The sequence below is a fragment of the Sinohyriopsis cumingii genome, chromosome 11 (genome assembly GCF_028554795.1).
Source record: "Sinohyriopsis cumingii isolate HCF-2022 chromosome 11, ASM2855479v2, whole genome shotgun sequence".
Lineage (NCBI taxonomy): Eukaryota > Metazoa > Mollusca > Bivalvia > Unionida > Unionidae > Sinohyriopsis > Sinohyriopsis cumingii.
The window spans coordinates 43,321,489-43,337,762 of record NC_142971.1 but is presented as its reverse complement, the minus strand read 5'-3'; the positions used below and the strand labels follow the sequence as shown (position 1 = coordinate 43,337,762).

At 33.5% G+C, this 16,274-nt stretch overlaps 1 protein-coding gene across 4 annotated transcripts in view; it reads right to left on the bottom strand.

The window, feature by feature from the left end:
• Window positions 1-5,417: 5,417 nt before the first annotated feature.
• LOC149788025 (protein SSUH2 homolog) overlaps window positions 5,418-16,274 on the bottom strand; it is a 133,000-nt gene continuing 122,143 nt past the window's right edge. For 3 of the 4 annotated variants that reach the window (XM_089974298.1, XM_089974297.1, XM_089974301.1), the window contains one exon: window positions 7,458-15,891. In XM_089974298.1, the coding sequence (XP_089830424.1) occupies window positions 15,745-15,891 (147 nt within the window). In that variant the 3' untranslated portion in view covers window positions 7,458-15,744. Of the gene's footprint in view, window positions 6,330-7,457; window positions 15,892-16,274 lie in introns of those variants that run through there. The other variant, XM_089974300.1, reaches the window with a different exon arrangement.

Sequence of the window (16,274 nt, the reverse complement as noted above, 5' to 3'; positions counted from 1 at the left end):
AGCTTACACCATGTCGAGTGTCAACACTGTTAACTGCATGGTATCATGAGTATTACTGCAATTAGAGTTTCAGAATAACGTATCAAATTTTGCTAGGCCGTCGAAACAATTTTCCTTCAAAACTTGTTGTGTACAGTTGGTATCGCAGCACAGCTTAATTACAGCTTGTACACTGTTAACTGCATGGTATTATCAGCATTATGGCAGTACCTGGGGAAAAATTACGTGTTATTGTAAGCACGGTTCTAGTTTATCGGAAGTAATGTCCTGTACTTGAATTGTGGTATTACAAAGGTTCCATTCTTACAAAGGTAAGAAAAAATTAGGTTGTTTTGTCGAGAAAAGGAGACAGTCACATGTATGTCTGTCTGTATTACCGGCATCACCTTCATGGTAATTTTGTTAGAAAGGGTAATATCTCTTGTTTGTATCACTGGTTCGTCAACACATATTTGTCTCCTGCTTCATCGGGGATTAAATAATATCCCCAGAGCTTAAATGTCACGATCACAGGGGCAAATACTTCAAGGAGCAGGCGTAATTAGTTGCTGGTGTTGAGTCTGGTTATGTCCCCTGCTTTCATGTAACTTTCTACTAGGCATGGTACAGACCTTTGCATCAGGTTAGGGATAATATGAAGCAATGTATTGGTCATTGGGTCAAGCCCCGCCATCTAGCGACGGAGCTCCAAGGCCATAACTTGAAAACTATTGAGATAACCTTCGCATGGACTTCACACCTGTTGAGACCCCACCCTATAGCTACGTACGCTTACCGGGCATTAAGAAGAACTATATATTGTTACCATGCATTAAAACATATATTACATACGCTTACTAAGCATTCAAATATATATTACATACGCTTACCAAGCATTAAAATATATATTACATAAGCTTACTAAGCATTCAAATATATATTACATACGCTTACCAAGCATTCAAATATATATTTCATACGCTTATTATGCATTCAAATATATATTGCATACGCTTACTAAGCATTCAAATATATATTACATACGCTTATTATGCATTCAAATATATATTACATACGCTTACTAAGCATTCAAATATATATTACATACGCTTATTATGCATTAAAATATATATTACATACGCTTATTATGCTTATTATGCATTAAAATATATATTACATACGCTTATTATGCATTCAAATGGATATTACATACATTAAAATATATATTACATACGCTTATTATGCATTAAAATATATATTACATACGCTTACTAAGCATTCAAATGGATAATAAGCTTACCTGGCATTAAAATGGGTATGTAATGATTTCAACAATTATTTCGTTTTATCCAAAAGATGGAGATTTCTTTTATTTCTCTAACTGTCGATTATACACCGCCGTATTGATTCCCTTTATCCGATGATTGAGCTTTTTTTCTTTTCACCAAAATGGTCTCAAAGTTCCCTTATTGATAACCAAACTTTCATTGTCAAATCCCAGTAACATGATAAATTCGTTTGAAAGGAGTAATGTTCGAGTGAGTGCGACATTCTAAAATCAACGAAAATATCCAGATGTGCTAGAAACTTGTTGGGATCAGAAAGGGACATTACCCTGTCCAAAGGTATTCATACAGCAGACACCATATCAGTGGTGTTTTTATTATTGTTATATCCCGTTAGTGCTCGTTTAAATTCCACAAGACTGATGTACAAGGGGGACAACTGGCTTTATCGATAATGTTTTTTATTATAATAGTTGTATCCCTTTTGAGGTCAAAAATTAATTTTGTATTCATCTGTTTAAAAACTGAATGACGATCTTTTTTAGTTGTATTGTCTGGCGCACTGCAGATGACAAGAGGCGAAAATCACCGAAAGCGGAAATGTATTACTTCCTGAGTGATTTATGGTGCGACAAACAATGCTTGCAAATACAGACAATGCTTTGTGATTAAGCTAGGGTGAGACAAATTAGGCTTGAAACTGCGGATGTATTGCTTCGCGATTCAGATATGGTGGGGCAAACAAAGCTTGAAAATACCGTTCTATTACTTATTGAGTATGCAAGTTTGGGACATACAAGGCTTCCCAGTACGGATGGGGTGGGAAAAACTAGATGTACCAGTACGGAAGTAATACATAGTAAGTTAGATAGTGTGGGACAAACTGGATTCGTCATTACCAGTGTATTACTTAGTGAGTTAGTGTGGGGCAAACTGAACGTGCTAATTGCGACTTATCGCTTAGTGAATGAGCGAGGGTATGCCAAACTTGAAGTTAAGGGAAAGAAATAACGCATCATGAGATCTTCCATCTTGTTAGAACTAAGCAGTAGGCCTATATGTACTACAAACTGTTTGCCTTAAATTTGCAAGATTTTAGTCTATATTTTAAAACCCGGTTTACCTATCATGTATGGGACAACCTATGTAACACAGGTAAGTATGGGTGTAATGCTTACACACTGGGTATTTTTTGAGCAAGTGAAACTTCTGTAGTCCCATTTCAAGTCTAAAGAGCAGTTATTGTAATTCGGATTGTTTTCAGGTTCATGTTATCATTGTTATTTATAAAGGGTAAATAAAATTCTAGATCAAAATTGAATTGAGAACTATATCAATATTTTTTTTTTGTCGGTCTCGAATAATCTATGTGATAATAGTAGATTTAATTATTTTACCAGTTTACATTGGTATCATTGATCAACCTATCTGCAGAACACAGATCGGAAGCTACATATTGCCATTACCGTAACGAAGTAACCAGTGTTCTTTGAACGCTGATACGCCTTTAATGTCATTTCAAGTTATGTTGGCAGCTTTTAACTAAAGTTTATATCTTTTTTATTGTCTAACTATCTAAACTTTTTTTTACTATAAAAAATTTTCAGCAGTTAATTCAAACATTTTTATTTGCATTTATTTATTCGTTGATATAATGTGTATGTCTATATCATTTTCACACATATTTCAACACCTCATTTATAAATAAAGCTATGCATTGTCCGTTCTAAGTCTTCTATATAGCTTTTAAAATCTTTCTTCTTTAGGCCTAATGTTCTGCGTGTGGAAGTTCTTCAATAGGATTTGTTTGAGATTCTCTTATTCTCTTATTTGCCGAGTATTTGTTTTTACTATTTACATTTACTTTTTGCCTTAATATGACAGTATGTTCAAATAGTTGTTGTAAATAGTGGATGTTATATATATATATATATATATATATATATATATATATATATATATATATATATATATATATATATATATGATTGGTAATGAGTTAGATGCTTACGGTTTTTTGTTGGTTTTTTCTCTTTATTTAGTTGCCTTTTTAGAAATATCCATCGTTTTTTAGTCGTCTTTGTAATAGAATCTTTTTCTTTAAGTTTATAATCATTTATGATCAACTGATATTGTTTTTCGTGTGTTTGAAACATTGCTAGAAGATTGTATCAATCTGTATATGTGCCAGTTTGATGAGGAGTTTCTATATGCCAGTTTGATGAGGAGTTTCTATATGCCAGTTGGATGAGGAGTTTATATATGCCAGTTTGATGAGGAGTTTCTATATGCCAGTTTGATGAGGAGTTTCTATATGCCAGTTTGATGAGGAGTTTCAAATTAGATAAATTATTATTAGTCAGATTCTTGCAACTATCTGAATTTGAACTGTTTCTCGTAATCCTCTCCATTGTAAACAGGATTTTCAAATGTTTAGCTAAAAATGACTCTGTATTCTGCCCTATTAACAAAATTCAAATGGAAGATCAATTTTTTTTTTAAAGATTTCATATAAGAGAAAAATATCAAAACATATAAATGAATATAAAGAATACAAACAAGAATAAAACATAATTATAGCAAATGGACATACAAAGAGATAACTGGTAAAAAGCTAACTAACTAACATAACAAATTGTCGAAAAGCAAAATAAAATGACATTTTTGTCAATGCATGATCAGTGAATATATAAAGTCATTATCAGATAAAGCCATCCAAGCAGCAACAATTTTAATTTGTAAATTTTTGACATCTGATCATTCGAGTAAATGGAGATAAAAGAAGATTATATGATATCAAATCGTTTTAGATATTTCACTGGACTTGTATCATTCAAGCAAGGATTACCTCTATCATCATCTGTGCTATTTTGATAAGATTCACATTTTAATGTCAAGAAATCAGAAGAGCAAAGAAAACAAAAACTTAACATTGCTAAAATAAATGTGCATTGGATGTTTTGTAATCGATGCATATGTGCCTTTGAGAACAGTTCTAATAACTGTTCTTATTACTGTAGTTCTGTCTATTATACACTAATAAGAAAAATTGAAAGAATTTTTATTACCTATCTATTACATATCTATATCACTGAGTAAAACATAAAGCAAAGACAAAAGAAGAGACCAAACAGACTAAATATGCTTTTTTCTGAAGATTCATCAATATTAAAGTTGGCAGTTTAAGTGAGTGCTCATTTTGCTGTGTTATAGCATTTAATGTTTTTATAGTATTCGTTTACCTTTACCCTCTTTTTGCTTATCTTGTATTCTCTTGCATCTGACCAATGAAAACATTTACTTTCTTGTTATGGATCAGATAACAAAACACACACATGAAATTAAACGATGGACATCTAAATCATCGTCACCATCACCTTCAGGTTAAATCAATATTCAGACATCAATGTTAAATATCAATAGGCATTACGTCTGCCATTTATAACATTAATCCTGATATAATATGAATCAAAGCATGTAAAAGAAATGTCACTTTTTCATATGAAGTAGATGATGAATTTATTCATTATACTATATTTGTATCATGTACTGTTAGGTTGAAAGGTATGGATTTAACTGTGCTGCATCATGGTTTGCTGAATATATGTCATTCAAGTTCATTTTTCAAATAAAAAAATCTGATTTCAGTTTTTGCTGAATGCAAGTTACACATAATACAAAATTATAAAGCAGTGTATCACTGAAATAAAAGACAACGGGTTTAGATGGAACTTTTTTCAACAAAAGCATTGGCCTTTTAAGATCGGAATGCTTGTATATTGACGTTTACATTGAATTTCAGGCAACCATTTTTGGGGGCAAACACATTGGATGCTACAAAAAATCTGAGCTTTATCTTTACAGGGTAAAAGATAAAGCGCTCTCCGTTACGGATCACTGCCATCTCACCTCTGTCTGCGTGGGTTCGAGTCTAGGATTCGGCCAATGTGGATATGTGAGAAAGCTTGCCAGTAGCTTCTCGTGGGTCGGTGGTTCTTCCCTGGGTTTTCCCGGGTTCTTCCTCCACCATTTATACTGGCCGCCATACATAGCCTATCATGTGCTGAAAAATGGCGCTAAACCCAACAACAACAACAACAACAGGGTAAAAGAAACGTATACATGCTATCTTGAAGCAAGCAATATTTTATTAATTGGATCAAAATGCAATGTAGAATGCATTATTACTGGATGTCAACCAGAAACTGGCACAAATATTCAGATTTGTTAAAAATAAATGGAGGTGATAATTGAAGGAGCAGCAACAAATGGCCCAGCATTTGCAGGAAGCAACTATCAAATTGAAACATTTACCAGTCTGACTTGTGCAAATGCAGTCTCTGTATTAAAAGGTAGTCACTACTAGAGGTCCTCACCAACTTCCCAAGAGATGTAAACTAGATGATTTGTAGATGGTCAGATTTAAAGAGGAGCCGTCTGCTGTGGCAGGATACAGATAAAAAGGCAGAGATAGTGCTTTAAAACAGTCGCATGTTTTGTTTCTTCTCTCGTTGATATATCTTTGTAGCCCCACAGTGTATGTTGATTGTTACAGTTGCCAAGGAAACCGTGCCAGTAACTGTTCAATAGGATGGTTAAGAACATTATTTATGATGATGGATGCCCATTCCATGATACTGTTAGTCTTTGCTGAAAAGTAGCTGCCACCGAGGTTAAGTAATTCATTATTTATGATGATGGATGCCCATTCCATGATACTGTTAGTCTTTGCTGAAAAGTAGCTGCCACCGAGGTTAAGTAATTCATTATTTATGATGATGGATGCCCATTCCATGATACTGTTAGTCTTTGCTGAAAAGTAGCTGCCACCGAGGTTAAGTAATTCATTATTTTATGTAATTCAGCCACTTTTTATGTAAATTGTTGTTATGAATGTTCTTGTTGTTTTGTAAGTTGTTCTTATTGCTTGTTGGATTGGATTTAGTGATGGTCACTCTCAGATCGAAAGAGAGAAATGTATGTCATTCTGGCCTCCATCTGCAGAGGCATCACACTGGTGATGAGGATGTTGTTACTGGGGAGCAGAGAGGTACTGCATTCAAACTGCAAGATGAGGTCAGAGTCTGTAGCAGCGTAATGCTTTATTATCAAGTTTAAATTTTTACACAAGACATAGAATTACACATAAAATTATTAGATTTACACATTGAAATTACACATGAATCATAAATGTATTCAAAGCTTACTAACTATATACGATACTAGAATTCTTTCTTTTAGAGCTTGATGTAAGTAATTAAATATCAAACAAAGTAAAGATGGGCACTAAAGATATAGTGGGACTTAAGTATTTCTAATTAATACCTAAATTATCTTGTCATATGGCCAATTTATTAAATGTTGGGTTTTAAATACTGAATTATGAATATTTTGTGTCTTCTAAGGTATTTCATTACTAAATCAATTACTATTCAGTATCATCATCATAAGTTGGTAACAGGCCATTGTAACAATAATCGGAACTAAAAATATGATACTTATAATTAATAGTAAATTCAAACAATTCATAGATATAATTCATAATTAATATTAAAGAATAAAAGAATAAAGAACAATGGAATACAGTATGTTGCATGAGAAAATTAAATTGCTTTCCATCATGTCCTTAAAACATAAATTGAATGCATTGAGATCCTAAATGAAATGTTCGACTACCATACAATACATTATGTTGTTCTTACCTGCAGAGGTCAGAGTCTTTAGTGGTGTAATGTTTAGTCCAGATCATTGAATTGTGTATTTATTCAAAATCTGAATGCCCATCTGTGTCCGTAAAGGACAAATGTTGTTACATACACCTTTTAATTCTCACAACTGGAAAAACATCATGCCACCAGATGCCAGACATTTTGACCTGTATCTCATTTGTATACATACGTAGCCTATGAATGATGTGAATGCATGTTCAATTTTCTAATAATGTAATCTTCAAATTCTACTGTCTCTCTCCACCGCTATAAACAAACCACATTACTCTGACAACAGAGTTGGTTGTCAAGATCACTTGATATAAGCTGTAAGAACAAGTTATGAAACTAAGCTAAAATAAATTTAGTTTCTAACTTGAAAATGACTTTTTTCTTTAAAGAATTGCAAACCTAAAAAAATGCTCATTAGAGAGACAGAAAAGGGGAGAGAGATACATCAAGGAAATAACTTAAAAAGTCTTAATTTCATTTTGTCTTTATTAAACTATGCAAAAATTGGCAATACATAAAAAGTTGTGATATAAACATTTTTGTCTAAATGTTTTGTAGTAGAACTGTACATATGTATTATTTTTACAGACAAATGCATCTCCCATGTTATGTACACTTAGTGGTGAAGAAGTATTTTGCATTGAAAATTTTACCAAGAGAATCACAACACATTAAAAACACTGATAGTAATCAACTCAACAGAATTTGAAATACATGTAAGGGATCTGACAAATGTTGAACCCAGACCCCATGGCTATCAGAACGATGGGTCTGGATTATAATATATTGAATTCAGGTAGCCTACTGATAGGTCTGGATTGTAATATACTGAATTCAGGTAGCCTAATGATGTTTCTGACAACAATATATTGATTTTGGGTAGCCCAATGATGGGCCTGGGCTACAATATATTGAATCCATATAGCCTAAAGATGAGTCGGGACTACAATATATTGAATTCATGTAGCTTACTGGTGGGTCTGGACTATAATATATTGCATTCAAGTAGCCTAATGATGGGTCTGGACTACAATATATTGAATTCAAGTAGCCTAAAGATGGGTCTGGACTACAATAAGATGGGTCTGGACTACAATATATTGAATTCAAGTAGCCCAAAGATGGGTTTGGACTACAATATATTGAATTCAGGCAGCCCAAAGATGGGTCTGGACTACAATAAGATGGGTCTGGGCTACAATATATTGAATTCAAGTAGCCCAAAGATGGGTCTGGACTACAATATATTGAATTCAGGCAGCCCAAAGATGGGTCTGGACTACAATATGTTGAATTCAAGTAGCCTAATGATGGGTCTGGACTATAATATACTGAATTCAAGTAGCCCAAAGATGGGTCTTGACTACACTAAGATGGGTCTTGACTACAATAAGATGGGTCTGGACTACAATATATTGAATTCAGGCAGCCAAAGATGGGTCTGGACTACAATATATTGAATTCAAGTAGCCCAAAGATGGGTCTGGACTACAATATATTGAATTCAGGCAGCCCAAAGATGGGTCTGGACTACAATATATTGAATTCAGGCAGCCCAAAGATGGGTCTGGACTACAATATATTGAATTCAAGTAGCCTAATGATGGGTCTGGACTACAATATACTGAATTCAAGTAGCCCAAAGATGGGTCTTGACTACAATAAGATGGGTCTGGACTACAATATATTGAATTCAGGCAGCCAAAGATGGGTCTGGACTACATTATATTGAATTCAAGTAGCCCAAAGATGGGTCTGGACTACAATATATTGAATTCAGGCAGCCCAAAGATGGGTCTGGACTACAATATATTGAATTCAGGCAGCCCAAAGATGGGTCTGGACTACAATATATTGAATTCAGGCAGCCCAAAGATGGGTCTGGACTACAATATATTGAATTCAGGCAGCCCAAACATGGGTCTTGACTACATTAAGATGGGTCTTGACTACAATAAGATGGGTCTGGACTGTAACATAACAACATCTGGTCACCTAGTTGGCCACCAGATAATAAAATAACTTGGTTTTCTTCAATGAAAACATAACTACAACAATATTTCACAGAGGAAATTAATTACCATAATTCATTTCATTTTTCTGCAAACTAATATTAGAGTGTACAATAATTATGTGAATGATGATATTGATGATTCATAACAAGGAATAATTTAAGTAATCAACCTTCAGAAAAAAATCAATATTATATGTACCCTTTAATTGGCAATGTATATCAACAAATGCCTATACCACTTCATGCTGAATACAGAACTATGTCTGATACGGATAAATGAATAGTGTTTAGTGTTAATTTTTTAAAAAATACAGACCTTAGTACCTAAAATGCTGCATTGAGAATGTGAGATACATGTATATTTGTAATTTTTATACACCATATGTAAGTTGAATCCAACTGCAAACAACACAGACCCTGATCTAATGCATTGTCAGAAAAAGTCTATGTTGTTTGTTCTACTGATAACATGAGGAACATAGTTAAAGTGACCCAGTTTGAGAAAAATATCAAAGTGATGTTGAAATTGAAATAATCTGCAACCCTCCCATCCCCCTCCGAAAAAAAAGAATGGAAAAGAAACAGCAAACCAAAACAATTAAACAACTTGTAAGTTTACTCAAATGCAAACTTTGTGTGACAACCACTGCTAACATGAGGAACATAGTCAAACAAAAATATACCTGGTATTAGCTATAAACATTGCACATAACAATAATAATTTTAAAAAAATAATAATAACAAAATAGTAATCATCATAATTACGACAAGCATGACATTAACGTTAACAATTGTTATTATTGAGACTAATAAGAATTTATTTACAAAAACTGGAAAACTTAACATTAATCACATAATAAACTTTAAATAAAAGTACTGCCACACTCTGAATGATTTACTGAAGTTACTAAATCACTGACCAAATATATACTGTACTGTATACATTAGTATGTATACTGTACTGTATACATTAGTATGCCAAACCTAAGAAATATATCAGTTTTAGTAGACTTAGAATTATTATGTGATTAAATCCGATTTTTAAATGTCTATTACAAAAAGTAAGAGGGACCATTGTACAATATATTACTGGGATTTATTCTGGATTCCATTCTCTAACACCAGAACATCATGTAACCAGAAGGCTTACACAAATGTTCAGGTGAGTTGAGTGATGACCTGAAGTAAAGCAGCTTTGGCATATACATGTATACAGAAGATTTGGGCACAATTAATGATACACAAGGTTTTAGTACATACGTATACATGTATACAGAAGATTTAGGCACAATTAATTATACAAAAGGTTTTAGGACATACGTATACATGTATACAGAAGATTTGGGCACAATTAATTATACAAAAGGTTTTAGTACATACGTATACATGTATACAGAAGATTTGGGCACAATTAATGATACACAAGGTTTTAGTACATACATATACATGCATACAGAAGATTTAGGCACAACTAATTATACAAAAGGTTTTAGTACATACGTATACATGTATACAGAAGATTTAGGCACAATTAATTATACAAAAGGTTTTAGTACATACGTATACATGTATACAGCAGATTTAGGCACAATTAATTATACAAAAGGTTTTAGTACATATGTATACATGTATACAGAAGATTTCGGCACAATTAATTATACAAAAGGTTTTAGTATACACGTATACATGTATACAGAAGATTTGGGCACAATTAATGATACACAAGGTTTTAGTACATACGTTTACATGTATACAGAAGATTTAGGCATAATTAATTATACAAAAGGTTTTAGTACATACGTATACATGTATACAGAAGATTTAGGCACAACTAATTATACAAAAGGTTTTAGTACATACGTATACATGTATACAGAAGATTTAGGCACAATTAATTATACAAAAGGTTTTAGTATATACGTATACATGTATACAGAAGATTTAGGCACAATTAATTATACACAAGGTTTTGGTACATAGGTATACATGTATTCAGAAGATTTGGGCACAATTAGTTATACACAAGTTTTAGTATATACATATATACAGAAGATTTGGGCACAAATAATTATACACAAGGTTTTAGTAAATACGTATATTATGTATACAGAAGATTTAGGTGCAATTAATTATACACAAGGTTTTAGTAAATACGTATATATGTATACAGAAGATTTAGGCGCAATTAATTATACATAAGGTTTTAGTGCATAAGTATACATGTATACAGAAGATTTGGGCACAATTAGTTATACACAAGGTTTTAGTACATACATATGTGATGTGATGTGATTTGGATTTTTTAACATAGCTTTAATAAATTTTCATATTGCTACGATGTCTGCAATGTGGCAGTTTATAGTGATGTCTAGCTCTGAGGCATCATGCCGCAGACATGTAGCATGTTATCCCACCCAGTCACATTATCCTGACACCAGGCCGACCAGTCCTAACACTAACCTCTTGATGCTGAGCGCCAAGCGAAGCAGCTATCAGTACCATTTTTGTAAGTCTTTAGTATAACTCGGCTGGGGATCAAACCCACAACCTCCCACACAATTAATTATACACAAGGTTTTGGTACATAGGCACACATGTATACAGAAGATTTGGTTGTTGTTGTTGTTGTAGGGTTTAATGCCATTTTTCAGCACATGATTGGCTATACATGGCGGCCAGTATTAATAGTGGAGGAAGAACCCGGGAAATCCCGGGAAAGAACCACTGACCCTCGAGAAGCTACTGGCAAGCTTTCTCACACACCCACATTGGCTGAATCCAAGACTCGAAAACCACGAAGGCAGAGGTGAGATGGCAGTGATCTGTAACGGAGAGCGCTTTAGACCACTCGGCCACTCATTTCCAGATTCATACCATTAGATGAGGTTGACCATACAGATCATGCATTAGAATGGTCATATATAGGCTGTAAACCAGACTGGTCACAAGCAAAGATGGTGACTTTAGGTATAAACAGGCAGTATCATAACCAAAATGAGATTATGCTGTGAATTAATCTGAATCTATCAAAGTCTTCTTCAGCATAAACATGGTATTTATTTGTAATTAGAATGTGTTGATTACCATTTTGTAAGTGATGCAATATGATTCTAAGGACACTAGAGGCCAACTAGCTGACAAATTTCACCAGCCAATTCCAAATCGTTCAGTCAGAAACTGTAAGTATCTCATACCAAAATAAAAAATGTAAAAAAAATAACTGATAATGCATAAAAATATTTGTATTAAAAAAAATATATAAAAAAATAATAATAATTTCTTATAATAAAAATGTGAATCTAATAATTGCCAAGCCATTAAAATATACAAAATTCAAGACTTGCAAACCAAATGTGGGCATTTCTATAATAAATGCCACTCATTTCTATCCCATATTTTAAAATGCGTAAAGACCCATACAATCATTTTTGCATACCAATATAGTGGTCTCTCACCTAACATTTCTCAGGGAAGGTGTAAAGTGTATCACGTTTATATGTGAGACCACCTTATCCTAGGGCATATTATGTAGATATCCATGCCCATGCCCAGTGTTATATGTCAGGGACCATGTTATATGCAAAACTGTGTTATACTGGGGTATATTACATGGAAAACAGAATTCAACCTGTATAATGAGATTCATGACCATGCCTGTATATATATAATTCCAGCTGTTATGAATGAATCAAATTTTCTGCAATCTGATTGGATGAAAACTGTCATATGACACTGATCAAGGATTTTTTAAACATGAGCAAATTCTGTGGACTATTTTTGGTTCCAAGTTCCCATGTAATTTTATGTGAAACTTTATCTATACATTTTATACCATAATAATAATAATAAGCCACACCCAATAATCTTTGTGATTTCCAACCAAAATGTTGAACCCCATGATTGAAATCGCCCCCAAAAAGTTAAAACAATGAAATTGCACAGTCATTCCTGCATTTAGACACTCACAACTTTTGCCAAAGAAAGCATATGGCAGGTTTACAAGCCAATCTTGAGAAATTATTGAATTTTGCTTCAACAATGCTCCACTAGCTGTTATTCAAGGTTGGAGTCATATGTCAAACAAGGGATCTCACTAAACGTGGACACGATTTTGCTTTTGAAAGACTGAAATCTGTAGAAAGCAAGAACAATGAATGCAGTAACAACACATGCCATATGCAAGCATAATGTAAGAAAAATGGAAAAGCCTGGTTTAAACAGCACCAACATAGTTTAATATACTAAAATAATGATCACAACAATATATCACTGGAATGACCCACTGTGAAACTCTACCCTATATAACTACAAAAAGAATTGACAACTCTTGGTTAGGGAAGATCAGACCATATATTTTTTTGCAGTTATGAGGCTTATGAATGAAATCTTTGAAATATCTAAAAGAATGTTCTGTTGATGAAATCTGCTGATATGATGACAGAAAGAAAGTAAATTGAAATTATAGGGATTAAATGATCATGGTTGGGTATTTATTGACATGTAAAATTGTACCTATTCACTCACAAAGTTAACATACAGTCCTTTGGATCTTATTTACTTTATGAGTGATTAGGTAAAATTTACACACTGACAAATACCCAACCATGATCATTTAATCCTACTGAGCAGTGTTATAGGTCCTTTGGGTCCACATGGGATAGAATACAATACTCCAGCCCTTACGAGTCTCCCAACTATGGGTAAAATTGTGCAATGGTAACATCAGTGGGTTTACATCTTTCTCAACAAAGTCAATAGTCAAGGCAGAAAGGTTCAAGATAAGCTCAATGACCACATTCTTAGGACGAGGGCATGCCACAATATATTGGTGGACTTCGGCTGTGGTCATCCAGTTGGGAGAGGGATAGTCTCTGCCAGGCTGTATCTTGCCCTTGACACACCATATGAAGACAACTAACAATTCTTCCATACCAGATCAGTCACAGCCTGGGTCAAGAATGACCATGTCTTCTGCTGCACACCAGGATGGTGGTCACAAGTATGCTATTGATACCCCACTACCAAGATCTGTGAGAGAGAGACAACATCATCAGCGGTACATGGAATGTTAGAACAGTGAGGGCTAAGGGAGAGTTGAATGAACTTACACACGAGTGTTGACCATTATGATGTTTGATTAACACTGATTTCATTTAGAACCAGCCAGGCAACATAAGAATTACTTTGGTGAAACCTCATGTTCATACGACAATCCATCAGGAAGCAGTAGCAATAAGATTTCAAGATGGCTACCATGGCAGCCATAATGGAGCAAAGTTAGCATCAACTAGATAGCATAAGAAATCTTCTGATGAAAACCCCCTGCCAATATGAGTTTCTATTCATAATAGGTATGGATAACAGGATTTTCACCATGGCGAGGTGACTCTACTGGATCTCACATCGGTACCAGTTTCAATTATGTTCAACCAGAGATCATATTACGACTTGGAGTGAAATCCCATCTTGGCATGACAATACATTCTAAATTATTAATAATAATAATAATAATAATAAGATTTTAACAGTGTACGATATAATTGCAACAGCAATAAATGTAAATATGGAAGCAGAGCATCTATCAGCAATTTTTTAATATTTTGTTCCACTAAAAAAATATTATATTGATACAACCACCAGTTATATCAATACATCATTTTACTAGCACCTGGAATGTGTTTAGGTATTCAACAAAATGTCATAATTAGTAGTGAGTGAAAAACTGCCAGTGTATAAAATCTAATTTCAAATTATCATACAGAAGCACATGCAATCATGGATATTGACTGTTAGTCTGAAAATAACTGACTTTAAAATCCATCCATTCATGAAATGCATTCATATTTTCTGTTCCATTTTCATTTATCATTCATTTTGCCTCTGAACTCCCCATTTCTTCAAAACGCATTCATCATTTAACTTGTGATCATTTTGCGTTAAATTTGCATCTTATTTGTGTTCATTCTACAATGACTGCTACATATTGTATGCCTAGCAATACCACTGAAACAAACAAATTTTACTCCTAACAATGCCACTTAGACATAAAAATCATGTCTAACAGTGCCACTGAGACATAAAAAATGTATGCCTAACAATGCCACTGAGACATATAAAACATATGCTTAACAATGCCACTGAGATATAAAACATATGTCACAATGTGATATAACATTGAGCAACATTGTCAAGTCTATGTCTTGCAATGCTAGTCATTCAAATTAGATGTCTAGCAACATTTTTGTCTAATAATGTCACTGAGACAAACATTCTGTCAGGTTGTGATTCAAAACTTTGCAACATCACCTAGCATCATCACCAAGTCATACAAAATTCTGTGTCTAGCAATGTCATTCAGTCATATATATTATATATCTAGGATTGTCACTGTGTTATAAAAATTAATATATCCCACTGTAGCATAGCACAGCAGCATCACTGAGTAATGGTGTAAGTCCTTATCATCAACTGACATGAGCTTTCAGAGACGCATGAATATTACAATCTGTCACTCATAACAAGCAGTTTAATGCATACGGCACATCATTAAACTCAATACAAAATATTTATATTGAACAAATACTTGTCTTCCATATCTAAAATGATGAAAACTTCATTTTCTGTCTAAAGATTTTGAAAATTTGGTTTTGAAGAAAAAGCAACAGAAAGACCTCCTGAAAAATACTGACATATTAACAGCTATGCATTCAATATAATCCATACTGTTCCAGACGTGTTCAGTTGTTTACACAATGGAACATCCACAGCAGCACTGTTGGGGGTAGTCTGGAGCATGCACTTTGTGTTCAAACCCATATACAAAGAAAGAGGAGTTGTAATCTTTCCACTTGTATAGAACTTGTGCCACTGGAACAATTCTAACTCTGTGTCGCTGAAAAATTACGAAGAAGTAAGTTTTTTATCTGATTTATCTCCCTTTACAATGCATCAACAGTATTATTCAATATAATTAACATTATAATATCATCACACAAGTGCACAACCGATGGTTGAGGTGTGCTTCTACTGGGTAAATAGAATTCAACTAGTATCAAGATACTAAATTTTGTTTATCTTTCATGATTGGTTTAAAATAATGACTTGAAATGAGGACTTCATTTCATGCAGAAATAAATAATCATTCATAATTTTACACTTTTTAAAATAAATCAGCTATTATTGAAGTGCTTGCAGATTAACTGGAACACTGAAAACATTTCTTTATATACTGAAATAGATAAAACTTAAAAGTTATATTTCAAGCAATAATTAAAT